This window comes from Chroicocephalus ridibundus, chromosome 13 (genome assembly GCF_963924245.1).
Source record: "Chroicocephalus ridibundus chromosome 13, bChrRid1.1, whole genome shotgun sequence".
Lineage (NCBI taxonomy): Eukaryota > Metazoa > Chordata > Aves > Charadriiformes > Laridae > Chroicocephalus > Chroicocephalus ridibundus.
Window position 1 is genome coordinate 5661189 of NC_086296.1, and position 27346 is coordinate 5688534.

Here is a 27346-nt window from a genome sequence, read left to right on the forward strand (position 1 = left end):
ATAAAGACATCAGCCACGCGCACTCGAGAGACCAGGATGATACTCTGCGCTTAAGTGGTACTGTGAAAGTACACCACTTACGGACATGGAGAGCAATTTGCTTTTCAACCATATAGCCTCTTCATGTCTATTGTGACTCAGCTACAGCATCGAGAGGGCCTGTTACAAGGAAATGGTCTGCAAACAACAATTAAAAAACAACCATCGATTAGGAAAGCATTTGACTTGCAAAGTGCCTGGCAAGCCCTCTTCAAAGGGTATCTGTCTGCTGGGAGTGGCAGATGTGCAGGCATTTTAGAGTCAGTCTTGAAGGTTTCAGCCTCATAGACCCACGCCCCTATGAGAAGTAGAGACCTTATTTAGCAGATTACCTGTGTTATTATTACTAGCTACCAACTGACAACAGTATTTTCCCTCTGTCTGAGGAACGGTCCCCAACAAAATCAAAGAGTAGCTAACAGCCTCTATATGCAAGTTATCTAAGCTGTAATCACAGTAAACTGTCTTATATTGTATTACAACAGGAAATCCAGTCATCCCTTTAGAAGTCCCTCTCTCTGCTGATGACACTCCACGTTCTGCACAGTCCCATCAATAGCTTTCCAGGACAGATGGTGACACAGATCCCTCCTAGCTAAAGTAATAGCATTAAATTACTCATAACAGGGAACCCAGAGAAGCAGATGCACCATGATTAGCAAGAATGCCAGTTACTTAAAGGCTTCTATTAAAATAAATCTCTTGGCACGGCAGCATAGCATGGGACACAGCACATGACCTCACCATAACAATCCCAGATGAATAATTCCCATGAATGTCATCTAAACATTGGGCTAGCCTAACCCCATTTATCATCCGCCCTTCACAACAGGAGACAAACGGCTGTAAACAAAGCCTTCCACTAGCAAAGACAGGTTCATCAGTTCTCAGATCTTCCATCCCCTTTCCCAGTCAGAAATGTGCGTCTCTATCAGCTAACACCACGGAGCACATCTTGCAAAGCCCTGGCCCAGCAAACTTCTCCTGGCACAGCTGAGTGGGACCAGGTGACTAAACGCAGCTCATACGTGTTTCTAGTGGGGTACAGCTCAGTAAAGGAATGAGGGTTGATGGCATGAGAAACCCCCACAACTTGAGGAATCTCACTACAGCTGGAGGAACAGCATTCACAGAACGAGAATGCATAATGCCGGGTAAAAAGCTAAGATATGCCTTATTGCATTAGCTCGAGAAATACAGAAGTCAGACTGTGGAAATTAAACTTGCCTTGTAGTGTTTTGCTTTTGGTGAATTAGAAGAAAAAACAACCCCACCAATCAACGCAGTATTGCTCACAAGACAACAGAGAAGATTATTATCCTAAGCCAACAGAGTCCCTCTCCTTGGGCCTCAACCCCCGAGTAAAGCACAGGCTGCAGCCAGGCTCAGGGGCGTACACGGAGAATCCCTGCAAAGCCTCAGGGCTTTAGTTTCTCCTAAAGTTTTTTTTTATTGTAACTTCCTACTTTGAGCACTGCAACGGTACTGCAGAGAACAGTAAAGACAGGGTAGGTTGCACAGTGATAACAGGCGATGCAGGCATTCTTTTAGTTTTTAAAAATAGACTATAGCTATAATCTTACCTTGTTTACCACTGATCATTCTTTACAGGACAACCCCTCAATCTAAACAAGTTAGTGATTACAAAAGGTTGACATGCTTTAGCTTCACGATGAAGTGTCATGGTGCGCTACAGCAATGTATTTACACAGTACCAGTGGCCTACTTCGATGACCTGTGAGAGTTTTGATTTGAGGTTATTCAAATTGCGAAGACTGACAGCACTATGCTTGGTAGACCTATTGTCCACAAATAACGAAGACACAAATCATTGTCTGGAAACAATAACCAGATTTTTTGCTTTTTTCCTCCAGCTCCCATGAAGGGCAACAGGGTATTTTGTTGATAGTCCAGACAAATTCTTCTGGGAGAATCCATTAACATAACACTGAAGCCTTGGGATTTTTTTTTTTATCCCATTTAGACACAGATAGGGATACAAGAAGTTTACAGCTGGTTGATGGTTTCAGTTAACAGCGACAGCAAACAAAGGCATCTATGTAACCACTGAACAAGAACATGACAGCAAATATCCCCAGAGGATCCTGCTAACATACTTGCTCATGCTCTTGTGGCAAGGGAGGCTGGAAAACATTTTCTATGGCCAATTACTATTTTTTTTTATTGTTTTGGATGCTAAGGCTACCACAAACGCCAATTAAGTCCCCAGAAACAGACCTGTCCTTTGGGAACCAGAGAAAGCCTAAATTGCCTCACACAATCCACCAGACAACAAAATGCCTAAAGCCGCCTAGGATGGATGACTCCTGCCAGCACTGAATAGGTTTTAAGACCTGTTTTCACTAATCAGACCTGTTTAATTTTTTTTTTCTGTTCAGTTTCAGAAAGGAAGCACAAAAGTTCCTAAGACGTAAAGGGTTGAGTAACAAAATTTAGGCTGGGAGAGGAATAAACTACTTGTTTTCAATCTCTTCCACACGTTAAGGGAAAATACTCCCAACTATCTCCAGTTGGACATTATTTAGGCTGATGGAGATTTCACTCTTCTAATTTTCCAAAGCGTTGCCTTCTTCCCATCACCAGCTGCCTTTCTTGATGTGCTCCAGGCAGCTGCCTACCAGCCATCATCATCTCCTGCCCGCGGGCACCGTGCAAGAGCGGAAGCTGCGTGTACGAAGAAGGTGCCAGTCAGACAACGACTGGTGCGTTGCACACGATAGCCTTCTACGGAAATGCTGGGAGAGGTTATAGCAAAGCAGCCTGTTAGCCTCAGCCATGTATCTGGGCTTATTGTGGTGATATTAGCAGTCAAACACCACAAATAAACCAGCACGACAACAGACTCACCGTTTCAGCCATAGCTGCTGCAGGCCAGAATTAAACAGCACCTAAATCCAGACAGCCAACGAGAGGGATGCTGGAAAATACCAAAAAGGTCCTGAAACTAATGCACGGTTTATTCTTAACAGATTTTTCCCAGCATAGGATTTTTGGTACACGGATAACATGTACAGTGACGATGTGCGTGCACATAGGTGTATCCGTTCTCTCTTCAGCTGTCTCTTGCTGCAGTATGACTCAGCTCTGTGTTCTGTTAACCACTCCTTCCCGAGCATTTGAATTGACATCTCATTCATTATGAGCAATCTGCTTTCACCACCGACAACCTTCTGCCTGCTGATACAGATATCTGATAGACCAGGCACCATTCATGGACAGTATTTACTGCAGGTAATCAAAAACTGGGTCTTTGACTAGAAAAACAAAATGTTGGTTTATCCTTGAAGTACAGTAGAGTCATACTTCCCAAGCCATTTTTTGTTGGTTTGTTGTTTTTTTTTTCTTTTCAAAATGTGTGTGTCAAAGGCCTGAAACACTCAATTAAAATGATATCACCATAACCAGGGTGATACCTGAGCAAAAAGCTTTTTTTCCAATGTGAAAGAAGGGTGCAGAGGAGATGGTACTATTCCACTCTCACAGAAGCCAAGAAGGAGAACTTCCAAACAGATCAAACCCAACATAATTTTATCAGTGCATAACATGTTCTAAGAGCAAGCAGGAAGTTACACAAATTAAATTAAAAATAAAAATCACCCTTACTGTTATTAATGCACTAGAGTGCAGAAGTAGAACAGCACACACAACTTCTTGCTGTCAAAGGCTTTTGTATCACAGTCAGAATAGCCGAGTCCTCTCACATTAAAGATGACGGAATCAACAAGAGAGCATCATTTCGAAGAGGTAGAAAGTAACCTGAAGAGACAGAGCTGCTAGCAGGCCGGTGTCTAGCACCCAGATCTTTCAAGCCCCATTTCAGCATGCTAACCATGATGCGGCAGTCCTCTTCATTGGGCTTGAGTAGGCACCTTTACCAAAATACAGCAAAACAGTCCTCAAGCAGGGAAGCTTCTCTATTCCTGTTTTGCAGGAGTTGAGTGTAGTCTTACTGGTTATACAGAAAAGACAATATTAAAGGTAGGCAGGAGCTAGGAACCCTGTTGCCTCAGGGATGGCTTTATAATGGTATTTTTGAGCTAGCACAAGTGGGGTACAAGCGAGAAACAATCCACGTCAAGTTGGACTGACAGTCCTTCAACAACATTGCTGGAGGGCAGTACAGGACTTGTGAGTTTTGTTCTTGGTACTAAAAGGCAAGGCTTACTATATCTCATCACAGTTAAGTTGGCACTACCTTAATGGGAAACGAAGTTCAACTGCAATGGGATTTCCCGTTCTCTCCACGAACACTATTCCTGCCCTTTCAGAAGTTGTGGACACCACAGGACTATGTCTTTGTTTATGCCACGTGCACCACATTATGAATGCAGGCAACTTTAAGCTGCAACATCTGTTTCCATGGCAATGGGACTGCATCAGCAATCCACTGGGTTTAGTTTAGGCCATCTTCACTCGGGCTTCAGCGCTGCACACAAATCATTACTGTTAACAGCAAACCAAGTGATGTCACTAGTAACCATGGTGCCCACAGCTGAGGTTTCCGTGTGCCCTTTGCGCTCTAACATGCATCCTTCACGCATGACAACTATTTTAATCCAATTAGTGCTGTTAAAAAAAAAAATACATGAAGGGCCAGTGTCAATACTTATTTGGCAAAGGAAGGTTAGTTTGAGTCAACAAGATAATAATCAGAACATGAAGCTTTACAATAGCACTTTGACTCCAAGCCTCGTTGCACTGTACACATCGGAATGACCTGAAACCCTGGGGAGAGGGGAAAGAAATCTGTTCCTCATCAATGGCTCTATTAATAAAGGCAGAAGAGCAGCTGTTTTAAACATCCTCCTCTAGGTTTGATCAACGGCTGGGCAATGTGCAGTGCTTCATTCCATCTAGACAACACCCCTTCCCCCCAAACACCGGTGCTTCACCAGCTGAACATAAAACCTGGTTGTAGGTGTTCCTACTGTCCAATCGAAAACAAACAAAAGGAGTCCTAAAGTAAGAGCGAGTGTTGTAAAGTGTGTGTGTTGAAGGAGATCAGAAGACTCCCTGTCCTGGCAAAAACCTAGTCATAATGCCATGGAAAGACTGCCACTTTCCAGGCTGCTCTATCAGATGGCCAAAGAGGACAGCTCTGTCAATACAGAGACATTTCGGAGAGACTGAAGACTTCACTGACCATGAGCACAGTCTCCTCCAGATCCACTCACTTTACAGATCAATGAACCACCTTCACATCCCTCCCCAGCACTGGGTTTGGAAGCGATAGATCCTCCTGGCAGATCAGAAATCCCAGCAGTGACTCTGTCTCAGCAGGAATGGGGTTGTCCCCTACACACTCTGCAGCTGGGGGTTATGCTCAGAGCCATCAGGACAGCCAAACACCTTTTGCCCTTCCTCCTCAAGATAGTCTGGTTTCACTGGGGACATCTAAACACATTAGCTTATTAGGTAGATGATTTTGAGAGTAACCATAAAGTAGTTAGCATCAGTCTTCCCAACGTAGCACTGCATAGCTGCAATTTCCAGGAGGGTTCCCCTTAGGGTCCTTCCCAGCTCTGCTGGAAGCTGCCATCTGATCACCTCCCTGCCTGCAGCAGGCATAGTATGGGGCTCTTCCCTCAAGTTTACCAAGGAAGAATTGGGACTATCACACAGAAATTGCTGTCCTTTTGTCCCGTGCTTCAGTCACTGTGTAATGCTGCCTCCAGGGAGATATGAAGCACACAAGAAGAAAGAAGATGTCACCCATGAAGGGTCTTTCTGTCAGAGAGAAGCACATGTAGAGCTGCTTTCTGACAGGAGGTAGGTTAGCGTCCAGGAGATCCCAGGTCCGCTCCTGCCACCCCTTCACTGTCCTGAGAGATGTTTGAGGTGGGGGTCACAGCCCTTTGCAGCTGCAAGAACCTCTCCCCCTCTGAGCTTCCAGCCCCAAATCCTGCCAGACTCCCAGCCGGCAGAAGCAGAGCAAAGCTGAGCATGCAGAAAACCCTGAAGAAGGGACCGTTCTCACCCAAGCAAGTGCAGGTTACAGGCGCCACATCTGCAGCACTATCATTCTTGGCTGCTTTTCTTGTAAGGTAAAACACATTCTTAAAAAAAAAGCCCTAAAAGTTAAAGGCAGGACAGGTTGTCAGCAGCAGCCTCTCGCAAGACAGAGCAGAAATATGTGCAGCATCAATTTGTACAAGTGTTGTATGCACTGCATTATTTAGAATCCGGTCTCAATATTAATGAAGCTGTTTGTACAAAACCAGGATATTTTGGGGACAATCAATTGTGCAGGACTATAAATAATTTACAGCATTAAGAGAACCGTTCTCACGGCCACTCAATCACTTCGCCTTACAAAGACGCCCAGTCACACTCCTACAGAGCCCGGGCTGGATGTGCCAGAGGCACAGGAATTAGGAATCATTTTATTACGGAGATACCTCAAACTTGTTTACCGCACATGCTCCATCTTTCAAAACGTCTACTACACTTCCAGCTCAGTATTTTATCTTACCTTGCGTATTTCCTTCCTTGTCTTCAAATGGATTTTTCACTGTATTAACTATTCCACAGACACTGTCTGGGAGAATTACTGTCCCTAGTTTAAAGGGAGGTAAAGCAAATTGACCATTGTTATACTGCGAATTGCAGACAAAATTCCAACTCAGTGTGTTCTGGTCCGACTACATCCCTTGGATTTTAGGAACCCAATGCAACTCTTCACTAACAATAGGCTGTATGCTAAAATACTGAAGGAGTGGCTTAGAGAAATCCCCACAGTTTTCCTAATACTTAATTCATTACTTGCCTTCAAGTATTTGAAAAAGTCAGGACCTAATCTGGGTGAACAGTCAATATTTTGTCCACACGTCAGAAATCTTCTTTCATAAGAATAAAAAAATAAAGAAGGAAAAAGGATTTTTGGCAGCCACAAGCTCAGTAGGATTCTAAGCGCTGCATCCCGTATTAAAACCAGTACAAGTCGGAAGTTTAAAATAATTTTTGTGTTATAGACTTCTCTCAGCTTCACTCAGTTGTTTTTTTTAGAGAAAGAGAGCATTTGTGAACTGCCAAGGCAACATAGTTCACTACTCTAAAATCAATCTTCTTTCACCAGGTATGGAATAACTGCCACTATAAGAACTGGATTCCAGGATAATGACTACAAAACAAGAAAAAAAAAAAAGTAAATGCTGAAGAGATGTTTGCTATTTCTGTACGTTTTCCCAAAATGCTAACCTGTACAGGTGTCATTGTTACCTGTGCAAATTAAACCGCAAGTCTGGTAGCACTGAGCATACCTGTAGCCCCCTTGTTCTCAACACTAAGCGACTGCGAGTATCTTACTCTCCTCTTTCAGAAGGATGCAAGCCCTCATGATCGCAAAGAAAAGGTTATGAAAACCAGAGGAAGAAGAGAGAACACAGAAGTCACAGGTTTTTAATGCTGCAGCATAGAAATTGGCGGAAAAGCTTCAAACCAGGCTTTTGCTTTCAAACTCGTAAATCTTCCAGGGTCTCTGGAGCTGCCAGCAGTGTCACCTACTTTTAAAATTAAAGCATATATGTCTATCTGTCCAGATGGCCAAGGCATCTGCAAACGAAACAAAAATAATCAGCCATCCTGTTCTTCAGTGTCCAGAGATGAAGGGTCAGTTTGTTTTCCCCCACTTAATCAGTCTCTCACCATCTGCTGAGCCTGCTGGCAATTGCCAAGTGTAGCTAACAGTTTAAGGGACATGACTTTTGCACCCAGATATCAGGACACGGCCTCAAGAATTACCACCACCACGCACGTTTTCTTAAGTCTATTCTCAAAGGCGCTACCTGAGAGCTACACGCAAACGAAGGAGAACGTGGGACAGTGCAGGGGTCTAGAGACTGAGATGACGGACAAATCGTGATCCTTCGGAAAAGGATTGAAGCGACTCGGGGTACTCCGTCAGCAGTCACGCCAGGTGAGTACAGCACACCGCAGATGCTCGGAAACATGCTCTGATTTGTCAGGGAAGGCAATAAATGCAAAGCCCTGAGGGACTGTAGGAGAGAGGCTCACGTTCAAAGATGAGAAGAGAAGAGCCCTCAATTCTGACGTTCCTGCCCGAGCTCAGCAGACAGCGCTGAGCAGACGAGTTATCTCTAACAGATTGCCTCAAACAGGGGCCAGAGTCCTTCCCCATTCGTGGACTCTCAAAGTGCTGAATGACACAGTATTAAGGTTATTAGCTTATAAGGATGACACAGCATCTTAAAATAAGTCTCATCCTCAAAAGGCAACCACTAGGTCCAGAATAATATTTTTAAAGTACACTATCTTCGGAGGAAAGTCACAAGTACACAGAGAAAATGAGGACCAGACTTACTTACAGCAGAGAAAGCAAGCTATGCACACCAATACAAAAATAAGATTTAATAACAAGAGGAATTTTCTCGTCTTATGTAAAGGTCAGAAGGGCAATGGTCTCTCAGAATCTCATGGCATATGGAATCGCAGTAATGAACGGTATTAAGATGATAAATGGACTGACCTTTGGCTAATAACATACTGATCTTTCTGACAAACATATATTGGAATACAAGCTTTGATGAGATAGAGACTTAACATTAAAGCATGCGCTATTTCTGGGGTGAGGGGGAGGCATACAGAAAGGTAGGTTCCCTAAACACACAAGAAAAGGAAGCAGGTATTACAGGAAAGGACAGCTGTTGAGACACAAATATGCAGGACACTTAGAAGAGGGAGAATTAAGAGATCCTTCAATAAGATCTATCTAATGTATAAAACTTCAAAGTGGCTTCAAAGCCCTCGCAGGGTCAGAAATATCGTTCGTGCCTTTGATGTGATGTGCGGAGTCAGAGATGACGTCCTGGACGGAGTCAGTATTTCTGCAGGAAGAAAGAAATCCCTACAGACGCTTACAGCTGTGCCCTCCATAAACAGTCTGTGCTTCACGAAACTCACCTCAGCGCCCCTCTCTAGTTACGTCCCGCTTACATTAGGATCGGAGCCTGCAGTTCCCCCAGATCAAACCGCAGCTCTCCCAGTCCTATGGGCAACTCTCAAGGTTGAGTTTACCTAGAGACCTCTCACCCTTGGGAGCTGGACAGGCTTTTAAATGCACATACAGATTTTTAGGAAAAAGCTACACTACAAAACTATTGTCCAGAGAAGACGTACAAAGAATGATTTCACTCTTTTGAAGTACGTTGCTTGTTTTATGCACCAGACTAAAAAGAGGTCACAGTAGGAAGATCACTGGTTCTGAGCTCAGATACAGAAATGAGTATGTTTTAATTTGGATAGCAAAAGAGACAAAAACGCAGCAATGATGCAAAAAACCTCTTGTGCGTACGGAAAAGCTCAAACCTAACTGCTCTGCGGCCAATGCAGCAAGGGCTCACAACCTGAAGATGTTGACAACACTGCGTGAGAGGTTTCCCATGAAAATACGGATACTGATAGTCTAAAATTTAATAGAGAAAACCAATTCAGTTCAGATCTGCTAGGCTTCAAGCAAGAAATCAAAGGTACATTAAGCCCTTTGCTGTAATGTAAAATTAACTTATTTATGGAAGAATTTAAGTGCTACTTAAAGTACTGAAACCACCGTCTCTGTAGATAACATTTCAGAAGCTATCAGAAAGCAACACTTAAAGGACTTGTTGCTCCCCTCCCCTCCCCCTCAAATTTAAAAATTAAAAAGCAAAGCAGCAAGCCACTCAACCTCAGTTTTCACAGCTTTATACACCAGCCTAGAGAACTTTAAGCATAAGAGGAATTATAGAGCAACATGGGCACCCACACAATGATTTATTGCATGTCTCGCTTGCCCAGCGGTGCGGAGAACCAACAGAGATGCTGGATTATATACTGCACAATTTTAATTCTCCCATCCAGTAAACATGGCAAATATGAGTACAGCCTGTCCCAGTTTAATGGAAGGACCCTTTGCTACTTGGGCGTGATGCTGCTTACCATCAAATCCGGTGGAAATTTTTGTTAAGACTTCTAAGAAGAAGGAAGGACTTTTCTTTCATGGAAGAAGATGAAAGGACCTTCCGCTGCAAAGCAAAAACCTCCATGAAAACATCTTTGAAAAGTGACCACAGTACTACAGCTTGAGCGTGAACATCCCTGCCCACGTGGCTTTGAGGCACTACTGCCATAGAAAGGGTTCCCAGAGCAACTGCACGGGCCAGTTGCTTCATCCCTCAGGTGAGAAGGTCCTTTTGGAAACCTTTCATTTGGAGGATGCTGAAATCTATGAAAATTATTTGATTGCTCTTAAAAGAGCAACCTTAAACCAACCGGTTTGGAGTTTAATGGGGATCTTCACTCACAAGCTTGAAGTTAAATGAGTGATCAACCTCAAGTACATGCTTAAGGCTCTCTAAAACCCTTGAGGAATATTTGTGACATTTCTTTTTTACACTGTTGGAAAACTGCTTCTTATGGGACCAGGCTGACTAGTGTCTCCAGCAATAATGACACCATACTCTACACAATAAATGTCTTTGAAATGAACCTTTGCTTTTACGAACCGCTCCTCTCCCCGGGAACGACTTGAAATCATTCTGTTCTACATTTCAGCCACAGATTTCTAAGAAATGCCTCTACACTGCTGTTGTATACAGATATCTCAGCTTGTTCCCCTAAGGGGGTTCAACATGCAGAACTTGCTTCTCCTGTGGCCTCCTTATGCGTTTCAGAGGAAAAATAAAAAGACAGACATGAAGCACTTTCTCACTCTCTGAAAAGAACGGAAGTCAGACTCCCCACTGCTCTCTCCCCAGCACCTGTCTCAAAGACAAAACCTGCATACTTTTAAATCAAACTGAAGAAAAAGGACATTTGATATCACGGCCTAGGAAAAGCTCCCATTGAAGTTGGCAGGAATCTTTCCACCAATTTCTGGGAGAGCTGAAGCAGATTGCTACCAAACACTAAGAAACAGAATATGAACTCCACATTCTAACCTCAGGTGAGTTTTCTGGTTTTGCTATTTCTTTTTTTCAAATTTGAGCCCAAGACTAGTATTTTCAATTAAAAGTACAGCTAACTTATCCTTTTTTACTGCTTCTACACATAATGCAGTAAAGTCACTTGCTTGTCACACGCTTCTCTAGCTCACCTGGATCCTGGGCTACACACAGTGTTTCCAGTTCCCCCTCCTGCTCTGGGTAAGTAAGTGGAGGGAGATCAGAGACCTGTCTTGACACCAGCTATTGCACTTGATCGAAGAGGAAACCTTACTTTGCTGCATATCAGTGCAGCAGAAAATTAGAGCAGGGCTGACGCAGGGCCGGTTGGCAATTCAGAGGTGCGGTTTCTCGAGTAGTCTAGTGGGCCAGTGAACTTCCCGTCGCACGAAACCCTAATGGCTTATCATGCCCTTTGACATTAGGATATGGTCAAAATCACTGTCAAGTGAACTAGGTGGAATCCAGCGTTCTGCATTGCTGAAATAAAAATAAGTATTTTAACTTCTGAAAGCGATGAGCAAATTCAGACCCCTGATCAAGCCCTCCACTCCTTGCAGGGGGTTCCCACAGACACTCCCCGGGAAACGATTCATCCTCCGTTAAATCAGGTGGGCTCCTCCTTCTTAATCAGATCGTTCCCCTGTACGCTCTGCTGCTCGCTGCCAAGTTCCGCATAGCTAATACACTGCTCCTGTCAACCAGCTCTTTATTCAGAACAGCTGAGCCAAACTTGGAAGAAAAAGTTGTAACAAAATAATTACAACAATATTCAAAGCAGCTACAGTGTCAGGAAAAGATACACAAAAATGAAGCCACCTAAGAAAAACGTTTATTCATTTATGCTAACATTTAGGTTAAACGCACAAAGATGATACATGCTTTATATTTGTGTCAGAAAAAAGAATTTGACTGTTATTACTGGAAAACACACACCATACCCTGTTTTAACAGTCAAGTCCAAGTGGATGAGTCCTTAAAGGAACAAAGTTGGATGGTCTGGGGAGAAATGGGCTTTTGCTTTGGTTTTGGGGTTGGTTTTTTTGTTCTTTAATTCGTTTTAGGTTTTAAGCCAAAGCAGATTTTTCTAACATCGCTTTATCCTGCCACAGAAACCAGAGTTCTACTGCAAACTCAATATTAGACGCGTGTTTTGCTGGATGAGCAAAATTAAATTTTATTTAAAGTGTGGGACAATGAAATAACACTTCAGATTCATTTCCTTTTAAACATGCTCCTGGTTGAATTTCAAACACTGGGAGAATATGGGCACAGAGGATTTGAGTTACAAAAACCCAACGTTTTAATTAACTGCTTTATTGCAGACAGGGAATTCAACAAAAATTCCCACCAGTATTCAGAAGCCTGTTCAAAATAATCTAAGTTTTATGCCTAAACTGATTGGTATCTGTTTCATAGTGGTATATAAGCAAAGAAATATTACATCTAGATTTTCCCCCCCACTAAACTCAAAGTTATGCCTTTGGTTTACCTTCTCTTAAGTTTATACTAGACTATTTCTTCCCACCGAAAGAAGCCTTTGGTTTGCAGCTGGAACCGGCATGACCAGTAACCACAGCCCAACTGGGAAGCAGTGGCTGCTCAAGCCTTACAGCTTGATCACTTCCAGTTAGGTAGCCCCACACTTAATGCTTTTTTCCACAGGAATAGCCTATCCTTGAGCCGATGTTTCCCCAGGCAGGTCAAACAGAGGTTCTCTAACTTAAGGACAAGGTGAAGCAAGTCATAAACTGAAGTTTGTATCCCTTTCCCCCCCACACTTCTTTATAAGCGCACAGCAAACCTCAAATTTAAAACATCCAGTTCCACAGCAATACTCCACGCTTCCCCACGAAGCCCCGTGTCAGCCTGCACTCATCCGCACGGGCCGAAACGTTACTGACCTGTATCATGTACAGCTGCGCAATTCGATATTCTTCCACACTCATCGGAAGAGGAATACGATATTCCTTTATAAGCATTTTGAATACAAAAATCTTTTGTCCGCTCAGAAACACAATCCGGATGTTTTTAGTAAAGGCTCCTTAAATAATGGCAAGCAAATGCATTGAGGATCCCTGAAAAAGAGTGAGAGAGAGAGAAAGAAAGAAAAAAGAGAGAGAAGCAGTTATTTTCCATTCTTATTGCAGAACATCCTATTAGGAAAAAAAACCCACCCAATCAACAGGCAAACATTAATTTTTTTAATAGCTGTAAGCTTAATAGCAGACAGAAGAATCCCTGGAGTGCTACCAGACCCTTGGTATCAAATTGAACAGAATCTTTTAGAAGAGTTTTGATTTGCTTCAGGGGATACCATCAAAGCTATTACCCTCCTGACCTTTGCCACCGTATCAATCAGACTTGCATATGCAATAGCATCTCCATGGAAGAGATGTGACAAAAGCTCAAAAGGGATGGGCAGACCTTTTGCTGCCAGACAATAAAGTATCTCTCCAATGTCTGCAACACACCAGAGATGCATCCAACTCAAAGGTATCAGGTTTTATTCTCTCACATTCATTCAGCAGCAAGACAAGGCAATAATTAGACTTCCGCAGCGCTCAGTAACGTGAGGAAGAAAGTCATTTGGATTCTAACAATAAAGACAGCAGAAATGTACTTTTCTTCCCTGCTTTATTCTGAATTACTGTCTTGGTAGGATCCCTTCTCTTTCACCTCCAAAGTAGTCCACAGCCAAAATCCTCCTGCCACTGATGTCGATGCCAGACTCATTCTTACACTCCCACCACATAAGAACACAGCCAAAGATCAAACTGCAACATAAAAAATCCCATCATACCCCACATCAAGGCAATTTAATGGAACTATTGCTTAAGAATATGGGGAATACTGCTTTAACCTTTGGTGTAGGAAATGCTGTAACTTTTCAAATATTCTTAAGATTCCCTATGGGCTGTGGATAAAGACAATAAAAGCACATAAGGGATCACCAAAATCCACCTGTCTGCCGTGTCTGCTTATTGGAAGTCTTCAGATATAGCTGCTGGAGCAAAAACAGCCCCAAACCATATGCCTGGGGAAAAACATCCAGAACAAAACCCACCAATTTATCTAGTGGATTAAACCGTGGTCCGGGAACCAGGAAACCACACTGCTATCAACAGGCCTCAGCACTACTCGGGTGTTTGCGCAGCACTTCACCAACCTTTTACAAGGTTTAGAGAGGATAAAGCACATGCCCATGGTCACAGAGCAACAAGGGACAAAATTCAGTATTCACAGCCCAAGTTTACTGACTTCTAACATCCGCAGGAGTCTAAGGGCACCGCAACATCTCCATCTTGCATCAGACTTGGCCCACGCTGAGTTTACGCAGGGGCAAGGCTCACCGCAACCCAGCCCAAGGGTTTGCCCGACCCAGGACCCAGGCACGCAGCCCCCGCGCAGCCATGCTGTTAGCTGGCTTTCGTTTGATTGCAGCATTTCTAATTTGGCAGTATAGCAAATCCATCCCGGACCGACTCTTCTGGTATAGCTACCTGTCTGGTGCTGCATCATCTAAACAACTCATTTACAAATTCAATTCTCTGTTTCATTTTATTGCTGTCAGAGCAATCTGTGTGTGTGGAGGGGGGAATAAAAAAAAAAAAAAAAAGATAAAAATAAAAAATATATTTGCCATGGCAAACCCTGTAGAGAATAATTCTGGGAAGACTGAGCTTCCCGACACTGCCATGCCATGCACAGAACTGTGCGCATCCATGTGCACGTGCAGGATTTCCTCCATCAAACTAATCCTCCAGAACAGGTGGGGATAATCTTATTAGGCGGTTTTTAATTAGTGGCATGGCAAAGAACAACAATAACCACCAGAGGATGGATCTCAAGCACTGGCCCAATGCTAGGATCCCACCTCCTGGAGCTAATGGCAGTGGGAGACTCAGCTACCTGTCTTGAGCAGTTTGTTATGCTTTAGAGATCTTTGAAAATTAGATTTAAAAGCTTCCTCCCCCCATTCCCCAAATGCTCTGAAAGTGATTCTGCTCCCACCATAAGGACATCAGTCACGTCTGCCTTTGCTGCTTGCTAAAAACAGGATATTTCTATCGATTGGAAGAGATGAATAAAACAAAAAATAGAACCTTAAAAGCAATAAAATGGCAGGAAACCAGTACCAAGATGGAAAAAATGTGCTTATAATGAAGTGCCAGGCAGGTAATAATTCAGATGGCCAAGACACAAGAGGGCTTATTTTATTACAGACTAAAAAACCCAACCATTTTGGCCCCAAGCAGGCACAGCAGCAGCCATCAGCAGCGGCCTCGAAGCACCCAGCGTGCGGAGCGTGCCTGCCCACAGCACTGGCTCCTGCTCCAGCCTCCTGCTTGGCTTTCACCACAGCTGAAGTTTCTCTTTAAAGTTCCCCTTCAGGTTTCTACTTCCCCACAGTCAATGTTGAAAAGCAGTGTTTCAGCCCAGCCTGCAGGTCTCCGGGTAGCAGCAGGTCCTGATGATGTGCCTGTTGGAAAGGTGATGCTCCCAAAATCTCCTCCAGCAGCTGCCCACTCCAGCTACTGCAACCGGTCCCCAGAAGCTGGGTAGAAAACAACCCTGGAAACACACTGAGCAACAGCAATAACCACGGTGTAACCTCAAAACAAGTCGGCGAGCAGGAAAAGGCACCTGGGATCAACAGCCTGACCCAAAGGAGGCACAGAAAAAGGAGACCTCGCTTGTTTGCCCTTTTTTTGTAAGCCAGACTGGTTAAAAAAAAGTTATCAAGATAAGTTTGCAGCTTGGGCTGCCTTTGAGCTGAAAATAACCTGCCCTAACCCTTCGAAGAGCAGTGGAGCCCAGGTGGCAAAGGGTGAAAGATAAACACGGGTTTTCACCAGGTTCAGATCTCGGGGACCACCATGCCAGGTGGGACAGAGGTGACAAAACAGCACTTTCAGACAACTCACTGAGCGCAGTGGCCTCCTTCCAAAGTCTTGGGACTTCATAGAGAATCAAAGCTCACCAAGACCACTTACCGCATTTTCCAAACAAAACACAGAAGTTTGACTGCAGACATGACGGCTGCTACGGAGAGAAGAGAAAGCCCTTCTGGAAGCAAGGGATCCAGGACACAGCTTTGGAAAAGGGGTGTCAAAACACCAGCTGCGTCCCTGGCACTTCCCTGCATCCAGCCCATCGCTACGAGCAGCCAGAGGTGTCTGAATAGAGATGCTCAACATGCCGGGGCTAGCAAGCAGCCGGCGTTTTGACAGCAGGGCTGGATTTCGATTGTCCAGCCGTCGAGCACCAAGCTGGACTTTCCATAGGTTTGCCAAACCCCCGTGGCCACACAGCCAGGGCCGGTGGCAGCCCAAGGCTGTTTGCAAAACTCAGCTTGCACACGGCTTCTCTCAGCAAGAAGAAAACAATGGTGACGCAGGACATTTCCAGACTGGCTGCTATTTCTGCTATAGCCAAGTGGCACATTTGTACAGGCCGTTATTCAATTTATACACAGAGCTGTAGTAACTGTGAAAGCCAGGCGCATAATTTTATACCTCAATTATTTTAAAATCAGGTTCTCAAAGCATCATAATTACGCTCCAGAGTCAATACCCTGCTGCGATGAGTCAGGTCCACCTCTGAGCTATTGCCTCAGGCTGTCTGAAGGCTAATGCACAGCGTGCTGCGTTTACTTACGATTTTAACGGCTTCCCTTGCAACAATAACAAACTTTTTAAGAAAGCGTCCTTTCTTAAAGTGGGGGGCGCTATCGGGATCTGCGGAGGCTGAACAGATTCAGAAACGCTTCAAAATCTCTCTGTTTAGCCCATGAACTTGGTGTTTGGGGTTGTCACTTTGAGAGCGTCAGGGCCAGTTTCCCTGTTACTAGACGAGGTGGCAGAGGACCAATGACAACCGACAGCTTGTAATTAAGGAATAAGAGTTAGTGCATGAAGGTTATTTAAACTGTGCTACTGGAGGCCAAACCCTGGCCAGGCTTGACAGGCTGGCCCTGAAGGGCACGGAAATTGAGTATTACAGCAAAAATCCTGGCTCCTTGACACGGCGGTTGGGTTCAGCGCAGAACCACACTCATGCTGGTGGGTTCAGCCTACAGAAGGGCTCCTACCACCCTGTTGCCAGCTGTGCTGTTACAGCTCTCCTAGCTGTCACCTCAACAACTAATTTTTGACCAGCTCACATTTTCCACGTCCAGGCTGCTGAACACAGGCTTTTTAGGGCTGGAGAGAGCTACGCCACGGCAGCAACAACCCACCCTGTAGAAAGGACCGCTATTTCCCATTTTCGACAGGGAAGAAAAAGCCCTAGATGCAGAGAGCAACTTATAATGAGCTTTTTCTAGCCTCGTGCAGGAGGTTCATTTCACGCTATTTTGAAGTTAAAAGACTCGCCCTAGGAAGGAAAAACCCATCCCGGAGGGTCACAGAGCAGCCAGTGGCAGAGGCAGGTACCAGCCCTGGGACTGCAGTCCCAGGTTTTTATCAACCACCGCCCACTCAGGGCTGTGCTGCCTTTTGAAGTTGAGAAAAATCTCCCCTATGAGCTCCCGTGAGCTAAAGATCGATATCCTTGACTTAGCTATTGAACAATTTCCTTGCAATATTTTCACATAACTGAGAAATGAAAGATAATTAACAGAAACAACTGTAAGAAAACCAAGCCAAACGTGTAATGGCAAAAGGACAAGCAAAGGCATTTTCTGGAGACCTCACCTATGTCCCTAAAGATTTTCTTCAGGTTCTCTGCTTCTCCTTTATCCACCCAAACAGATGCCTCCTTGATGAAAGCAGTGTCAGAGATGTTAACTTTAGTCCCAAGTGTATCAAACACTTGGACTCTGGGAAGCAACACCATGCTGAGCAGCCCGGCCACCTTCCCTCTCCTGCAGCGTTCCCTGAGGGAGGATACAGTGCCCTCCTGCAACTGGAAGCTCTGCATATATATTGCGCTTAGATTTATTTATGCCGTTAGAAGAAGCAGCATAAATGTGAAACAGATTCCCAGGACCTAAGTCAGCATTTTTTAAAGGCAGCCTCAACACTCACACCTTGATTAATGCGGCACTCTCCCTCCTGGCCCCAAAGTAGCCTTGCTCAGCTTTATCCATCCAGAATATCACTGCTGCAAAGACCATTCCCTTTATCTGTCACTCCGATCCCATTTGTGCACGGTGTCCCTGTCTCTCAGGAGAAGCTTCCATCAGCATCTGCAAAACATCATTGTTGAAACCTCCTCAGCCCTCGCTCGCCAGCTTTGCCTACCTGGCCCTTGGCAAGGGCCGCAGCACACACAGCCCGTGATCCATCACATGGACCAGCGCGGCCTCGGCAGTCTCCTGCCCACATCCCGCTGCCATCCCATCAGGAAGCACCACAGGATAGAGAGGAACTTCGTGTTTTGTGAATGCATGACGATTAGCGCAGTATCAGCTGGAGCACAACTGCCTCCTCCGATCACATGAATGACTACCACTACGTAAAGGTCAAGGGCAAAATGCAACTTATGAGTGTTTTCCAAGCAGATGAACATTGAATGCTCGTATTTTACCATCAACTCCTCTCCCCTCTCCTCCCAACCCCGCCACAGTGCTCTCTCCTGTGCAGGCGGTGGGACTGTTTCGAGCAATGTTCACACTGAAAGGTTAAAAAACCCCAACATTTCTATTTAGTAATTTTGTGGCTACCATTATTTGCCGTTAACACTCAACGCCACACTGAAAACTGTCTCTCACGCACACGTGCGTGTTTGATAAACTGAAGAGACAGAATGAGCTTTTTAAAATCAGCAATTTTCAGTTTCCGTAGAGCAGGTCGTACCTGCTGACTGACAGCTAAGCAGGTTTAAAAACTCCTCAGGCCTTGAAAAAAAAAATATCAGAAGTTAAAGCTCCTTCAAAGTGCACAGTTCACACGCTCACTGCTTAAAGGCTGTTGTGTCAGTAAGCAATGTTCTTGGTAATCATACATCTTAATCGTGCATCTAATCTGTCACATATTTTTCGAATAGAAGTTTCTACACGGATGCTTACACGTCCAAGTTTCACGACTGAGCTGAGGTCACATCTGACAGTGAATCATCAGCTAATGAACATTTGCCCACATTGCAAAACCACAATACGGTCCTCCCAGCGCCGGAGGAGATGCAGCGTGTGGCCAGGGTTGGCAGCTGAGCCGGGGGAGCTCCCTGCACTCGCCTCCGCCGGGACTGGCCGCAGCCTACAACACAGGCAGAGAAAAAGGAAGGGAGGGGAAGAGGAAAATGCAACCATGCGTGGAAAACAATTTTTCTCAGGTGTAAACCTCAGGGCAAACTCAAAAGACATCTCAAACGCAGGTAGGACTGCAATGGACCAAGGATAAAACACTGCTTGAGAAGGTAGACACAGAGCGAACAAGTCGCATTTACAGAGTGAGCAAGTTGCATTTGCAGTACTTGATCTTTTTTCCATTATTAGATACAATTTGACGTCACTTATAGAATTTAAGAGCTCATTGTAAAGCAGACATTTATCACAACAGAAGGATGGAATCAGTCCAAATGCAATATAGCTACACTGGAGCTATTAAATCTTGTTATAGTTCACTGGGCAGCCAAATACTAGCTTGAAGCAGCGAAAGGGAAAAGGGGGAAAAAAAAAAAAAAAATAAATAATCACACCACACCAGAGCGCAAGCACACAACTTTTTCTCCTTAAATATTCCAGGGTATTGTACTCCTTCTTCATACTTTCCATTCCTATTACTCCTCTAACATCTGGGGAGAGGAAAACTTTACTCCCTTCCTTTCTGCTCTGTAAGTGATGCTGCGGTGCAGAGCAAGCCAGCCCTCTCCATTCACATGCCGACTTCAAGGGGACCAGGGGAAGTCTGTCAGCTGAACTTTGCTTGGAAAATTAACGTTTCAAGTCCTGCCATGCCTGGAGGTTATGCAATAATGAACTAATAAAGAAGCCATTAAAAGAACTAATATGCACACTGAAGTCACAGATGAGTTCAGAGTGAAAGACAAACCAGCCTCTAATCCTTTTGCTGATGCTGGAGATAAAGCTGAATATTAAAAAGAACGCATCTGAAATTAAAGGTTAAAAGTTTCCAAGTAGTCTGCACGAACACAGCAGCCACAAAACCCAGCGTCCTGTGGCCTCGCTGCAAAGCCAGACTCCTCCGTTCAGCTGAGCTAAAGGAACCAGGCAGATCCTGCTTTTAATGGGTTGCTCTTAGTCCAAGTCTCTCAGCGTTACGTACTGAAAATAGGCAGACATTACACACGCGCATATAAATACATATAGATGTGTAATATGTGTTTTATATATAGACACGCATATAAATACACACACAGAGAAACAAAAATAAAAGCAGCACTGACAATGTGGTAAGTGCAGTGTGTTGGCTGAAAACACATTGAAAATTGCTGGCGGGTGAATAAACTACTGTAAAGAAAAATCCATGCAATGCTACAGGCACACGGCAATGGACAGCACTTTCCTTTCATTTGTGGCACGTCCATTAGCTGAAGGCCACTGCCAGGCACAAGTCTGCGTACTCTGTGGGCAGCAGCAGCAGAGAGATGGGATGCTGGCCAAGTTTAAAAAAAAAAAACAAAACAAGTATATCTCATTTCCAAGGTATTTGCATTTACATTTCACATCTCTGGGTGCCACAACCTCTCTTCCTAAGGAAATTCAGGAGGAGAGCGAGCAGAAGTGTGCTTGGTGCCGTCCCCACTGGTTGGTCAAGGCTTCACTTGGATTAAGAAGTAAAAAGCCAACAACAAACCAAATCATGCTCTTAGTGTCCCATGAACAACCCTTTTACCTAGCTCACAGCAAACATGCTGGCAGCAGCAAGGCATGGGAATGTAAGGAGAAAGACCAAGGATGAACCAGAGTCAAGGCATGACCTCACCTGTCTATCTCAAGAGAGGATCCACGATATCCCTCTTCTCAATCTCTACGATAGTTGCTGCACTGGAAATTACATTAAAACTATCCAATACCCTCCATTTTTTCCTTTCTTATTACAACAACAAGAGCTGGAAGTCATGAGAGCTGCCACTTTTTAATCTTACCAATGACTAAGCACGAAAATCAGAAACTGAGGGTAAGAAATGTTGAGAGCAGCGAGGCCGAGGCGCAAGAGCTCTGCAAACCGCTGGTGACCAGCTCACCCAGAGGGTGCTCAGGCACCCAGCTGAGCACAAACCCACGCTAAGACTTGCTTTGAAAACAAACGGCCTTACAGATAAAAACTGCTCAGGAAACAGGACTATTTATCTTTTTTTTAAAGAAAAAATTAGGAATGAAGAAAAACTCTTCAAGCTGCAGAAACAAGGCATCTTGGAGTCTCCAGATTGCTTAGAGATGTAAAAGGCTTTTGCTGTCCAACCTCAGTTACCCTCAATACAGTTCCAGCCCCTCTCTTTGTGAGCTAATCTCAGGAGAGGCAGGAAATGGTTCATTATTTTCTTCCACGATTCCTCTTTTTCATGTTCAAAGACCATGCAAGGCCTCTCTCTCTTGCCCTTCACCCCTTCTCCCACCAATCCTCACCTCCAAGACTGGTGTGAGCCACAGCAGTCCTGAAGAACAAGGACAACTTCACGTCTTCCCTGTACCCCAGCACGATATTTGCCAGCAGCGTAAGGCAGCAGACGGCCGCTCTGTCCGAAACCCATTGCAGCCTTATTTCATCTCCTGCAGAACGGCAACTACACCGGCCATTCCTCATTTTATAGTTTATTCATGGGCCTTTGCACTCATCTTTTCCAAATTATAGCCCGCTGTAGATGATTTCTCAAGGTTATTTTGAATTTTTATCTCCAAATACCTGCAGATCCACCAAACCTGTTTTTGAGACACAAAAACGCTACTTTGGGATTTGAGTCAACACTGGACAGACTATGGATTGCTTCCTCAGTAACTCCCTATCGAACTGGAAGGAGACATCAACAGCTATTCCACGTTTTCAGTAGTTACAGTCTAGATGGAAATAACATTTTATTACCTCACTTATGCAAATATGATGTGGAAAAGGAAATGAACATTCATAGCAGGTTTAAAAAGACTATTTCATGGAGGGAAACACTGTATGATTGCAAAGTCAGTGTTACAGCACCGTAATACTTCACCCTGGTTTCATTAGGCTGAGATTTACCTTGCCTAAAGGCAAAATAGGGATAGAGAAAATAAGTCCTGCTCCATCAGAAGAAACTTGTAATGATGCCTAAAATTCTTGTATGGGAGGCAAGACAAACGCAGCAGTGAAGGCTGATGAATAATATTGCAATTGAGATTGAAAGTAAGAGGCCATTTTGCACAAGAGCGGTAAATGTTTAATACCTCTGTTGCCTCTTTCATCCACAACACCAAGAGATTAACAAGGTTTCTTTGGCTGTGTAATTTCTTTGGAGTTTTGATCTTGGAAATAATTACACTAAATATTTTATAAGTGCTTTTGAAAGTTTTTTGGGTTTGGTTTGGTTTTGATTTTGTTTTTTTTTTTTTAATAAAGAAAAAAAAGAATCGCTAGCTGCTCTCAGACTGCAGGAGGATAATGAAGGTGCATGGATAATCAATAACCATTTTCAGTTCATTATTCAGCACATTTTGGGCTGGTGTTATTTCTTCCCCTCTACCATTCCGCATCCCACATACAGAGTGATGTAGCATTTTTAAACCATCAGATCTTACTGCTTTTGCAAATCATCCTTAATGCTAACCACAACATGGAACCCTCAGCCTCTAATAACGCCTACATAATTTATAGGTTTCCAGGGTGTTTTCAGCTAAGCAGATTGCAAGCTGAGGCAGAGGAGGCCAAATTGAACTACATGCCAGACTGGTGGAGTTTCTTCTTTGGCCTGGGTAACAAATTGCAGGGTGATTTCTTATCGCTCAAACTTGTTAAAAAGTCTAAAAAATGGTAAAGATTCTGTTTTAAATCACCTCAAGAGTTCCCAGCTCAAGGGCCATGGGACAGGTAACTCCAGGCTCCTCCGTGGGGAGCCGTTGTGGGGCTGGGGCTGCTGATGGGGCCAGGCCCTTCGCTTTGCCCCAGACCCAGCTGCTGCACCTCCTTAAAACTCAGGACCTTTGCAGGTTCTTCCAGGACCTGGTGTAACATCTTCCAGGAAGAAGAGACGCCCTTGCATTGCTAGTGGTAGGGACTGAACGGAGGCACAGCAGTTCTGAGCAAGGACAGAAACATTTCCATGTTCTCCTGGAAGAGGAGGCACGTTCAGGCACGCGAGGATTAAATCAGGAGCCTTCTGGAAGTAGGAGAAAGTCCTCCCTAGAGGAGGCTAACACCTGCCTCTGCCTTCCCAGAAGGGAATCCACATTTGCTGAAGTGGTTTTAAAGCCCTAGGAGAGGGCAGCTTTTCCTAAGAACTACACAATATTGGTTCATCTAACTACTAAGACCCAAGACTGGCCCAAGCAGCCTAACGCCAAAGCTAGTTATTTTTACATTACGCATCCAGGAGGGATATACATCCCAGCACATTTTTCACAGTATTCGTATAATGACAAAGACAATTCCTGGTGCCAGTTCTCCCTCTAACAGCGTGGTGACTCATTGCTGGAGCGCTGCTGGCTGCCAACGTTTTCCTACGCTAGTGCCCAGTCATCCCCAGGGGTGACAAGCCCAGGACCAGCGCCATCGTCCTGGAAGCTGCTGTGACCGCTGTGCTCGGTGAGATGAGAAGCCCTGAAGCAAGGTGAAGGCGTGAAGGTCCATTTTTACTTCTCCACACCTTTGCGTCTGCGGGGTGTTTCACACGCTTCTTCCAAACCAGGATGCAATGGCCAGTTCAGGCAATGAGACACCCCAGGGACACTGCCAAGTGTTAATCCACATCCCCGTTCCCACCTCCCCTGGGAAAATCCAACACAAAAAAACCCCACGGGAGATACTAAAATATAGCTGGACCTGCAAACTGAATCCAGGACTTGGCAAGGATGAATCCATCAGACCCCACTCACTTTCCAAGAGCATAAGCAGAGGAAAAGCAGCCACCATGCACAGACAATTCTCTCTTTATGAAAATCAAAACCTTACGATTTTACAGAGTGGCGTTAAATTGGAATCTGCCTGAGACACCAGCATCCCCACTGTAACCCCAAAACTCCTGTAAGATTTTGATTTATTAGTTTAGCTAGAAACTCGGAAAAAACATGCTATTTATTAATGCCTTTTTTTTTTTCTTTAAAAATTCAAGTTTTCATGGCAGAGAAATGGAAGTGAACAGTCTGTTACATAGATGCAATGCAGGAGGCAAACTGAACATGTATTTTGCAGTTAGATACAGGCTGAAAAGATAAAAGACAAAAAATGCAGGATGCCCTGCCATATGGTATTGGAAGAGAAAATAAAAGTCAAGTTATATCTATACCTTCAATGCAAGCAAACGCTAGAAATGAAATTTAAAAAGCATCCACAACAGATAACTGCAAAGAATTTAAAATGCTATTTTAAAATAAAACAAACAAACAAAAAAACCCCACACACATGCACACATTTGGTTTCACCTTCTTGCTATGTTTTTCTTTTTTAATCACTTCTTCACTTCCTTCTCTGAATGTACCAACCACCTTCCCAACAGTCCTGACAGTTCACTGCCACAGCCATCCATCTTCTGATGTCCCACAACAGAGAGACCTTCGTGAACCTCAAGGCAGAGGACACCTGCAGTAAAGTTAATCATAATAAAACACCCAGGTGCCGAGACAGAATTGGGCTAGAGGAGGCTGATTACACCGCAGAGAGTGACATTGTCACTCCCAGGAGGGAAGCCAGCTGCACCTTTGTATATTTAACTTCTGTACAAGCTTTTGTGAACACGAAGTACGGCGTGTTTCTACCTAATACTTATAAACCTTTCTCTAGATGAAACTCAGGGCCAGCTGTACGGTCTTCCATTTGTTTGGTTTTCTTGACACGCAATTCGATTACCATTCCCATCGTTTTGCAGACTTGATGTGAAGCAAAACGTGATATAATAGGGAAAGAAAATGGCATTGCGAAAGGAACGTGAGCAGCCTGGACGCTCTCAGTCAGAAACACCCATGTCAGGGCAGGCTCCGAAAAAAAATAATAATAAATGATGAATTCACCGCAAGCCAAGGACAGGAGCAGTGCCTAAGGAGACAAATGCGGGTACTGTCAAGAAAAGAGGAAACAACACTATTTGACTGAGTCACCCACCCCGAGTAAGCACACGCGGAGTGGCGTGGCTGCTCCAGACCTGCGAGCGCGGCAGTGCCCGGCTGGTGCCCGGCTGAACTCCTTGCAGCCACCTCGCACCACTTGACAGATGCATTAAAGCTCTGCCCTGGCCTCAGGAGCCAGGGCAACCATCATTATCCCTCATTTGCTGGTAAATTGAGGTACAGAGAGAAAAGCGATCTGGTCCAACATCCAAGAGAGAATTAATGATGAAGCAGATTCAGGAGTTTCTGGGTCCAGCTTTTGCTATAAAATAATATATTATTTTTAATAGAAGAGGGAGCGGGGGAGCTCAATTAAATTAAGTTTCCCTCATAACAAGCCCAATTCTGCAAGAATAAAACGCAGAAGAAATTTTTTTTCTTCTTACCAACTACCTTTGGAGCTATCAGTAATTTCTGCAGAAAATAAAGTAATTCCTAAAAATTAGCGCAGTTAATAAATTTCTCCAAGAACCCAGAGGTTCTCCGCACACATCCCACCCCATCTCCCCCAGCACGCAGGCACACCCTTTTCCTGCAGGAAAGCACCTGGAAGCTTCAAGAACTTTTCCGTTTTGTTTAAGTTTGGGTAGATCCGGATTCCCTTGATGCAGTAACTTGAATGAAGACGAGCAGAGCCGCCCAGGCAGCCTGCCACAGTGCGTGGCTTCATTACACTGGGGATAAGCGTGGCCACGACCAAACGCTCACCCCTCCCTCCTCTACGAGGGCTACAGATCTCCTGACTGTTTCTACAAATGAGAAGGGAAGAAGCTAGTCAAGATCAAAAGATGCTCAAACCCTCACTTAAAGCAGTATCCTCAGAACCCCGTGCAAACAATCCTTGCTGCCGATAACATTATCAGATGTAATTAAGTTGTTCTCCGAACCCAACTGTGACATTAATATCTTGGGAATCACAAAGCAAACTAATTTTTCAGCTGTCAAATCCACAAGACAAAACTCTGAAGCAATTTCTTTGGCCTTTTATTACGACCCATTTTGCTGTTGAACCCCTGCCATCGCCTCTCCCACTGCCACTGGTTTCAAAAAGCCAGGATCTGGCTTCACGCAGACTGCTCTCCAGGAAACAATTCTCTTTCCTACAGAGAATTTCTGGACATAACAAAGCATTCACTAGCCCTAGACCACATATTGTGGTTTTAGCCCAAAAAGGCAAGCAGAGAGCTTTCCCAAGGGTGGATTTCTCATGTTCCTTGAGGACTTGTGTGGAATTCCGTGTGGTTTTATTCCCCAAAGTAAATTGGATTTCAACTGTCTTCTCCAACTAAAAATTAAACTTCACAAGTCAGGGTGTCCTACAATGGGTCATTCTGTGCCCGTGGGGTGAAAGAAAGCAATTTAATGAGGATCAAAACAAAACAAACAAAATCTGTTTCCTGACCTCCGAGACCTGTTCAAATAAACTTTTCTCCTCCCTTCCCCACCACACATCCGAATTGTATCGAGTGTCCTTTTTTGCAACCTCCTTTATAAGAAAGTGTGACAAAAGCAAGCCCATGAAGGGTTATGGCACAAAACTTTCCTTTTCATTAGATGCGCCATAGGATGGAAACCTTGTTCCAGCCTGACAAGAGCTGAGGAAGCAAAGCACAGAGCAGAAAGCGTCACTCTGTCGGTTCAGATTTCAGGGACAGCTCTGAAGGCCTTGACCAAGCGGTGCAGTTTCCTGTCCTGCCTTTACAGGTCTCGCTCTGGTCTGGCCCATTGTTTTACACCTCGAGAGCTTCTCCGTCCTCGCTGTCGCAGTTTCGCGTGTCAGCTGTCAGATAGCAAGAGTGCCGCACAGCCTTTGCAAGAGCCACGCATGCCCTTCTTTAAAGGGCATTACAGCTGTATTTATATCTGACATAAATCTGCTTTGTAAACAGTGACCTGATTCAGGATCTGGACTTTCTTAGACGGCAACATCAAGAGCACACGTGTACGCTGGCCCCTAATGGGCAGCACCAGACCTGCCTGACCACGAGAGGAGACGCTGCTCACCCTCCTCGCCTGCTGCAAGGTGGCGGCATCTAAAAGCCTCTGGAACTGGCAGGTGAAAGTGACAAATCACCAAAAGCTGGAGGCTTTGGCATATCCAGAAATTATAACGGTGTCTTGCAGGTAGAGGAGCCCAGAGGGCTTGAACATTTCA

The 27346-nt window shown here is 44.5% G+C and overlaps 1 protein-coding gene across 13 annotated transcripts in view; it reads right to left on the reverse strand.

Annotated features, from left to right (window-relative positions):
• Positions 1 to 27346, reverse strand: part of PITPNM2 (phosphatidylinositol transfer protein membrane associated 2) — a 136845-nt gene that overhangs the window by 54121 nt on the left and 55378 nt on the right. For all 13 annotated transcript variants that reach the window (XR_010073157.1, XR_010073154.1, XR_010073156.1 and 10 more), the window contains exon 3: positions 12902 to 13075. Coding sequence is in view for 9 of the 13 variants with exons in the window: in XM_063351095.1 (XP_063207165.1) it covers positions 12902 to 12979 (78 nt within the window). In the remaining 4 variants the exon portion in view is untranslated. The remainder of the gene's footprint in view (positions 1 to 12901; positions 13076 to 27346) is intronic.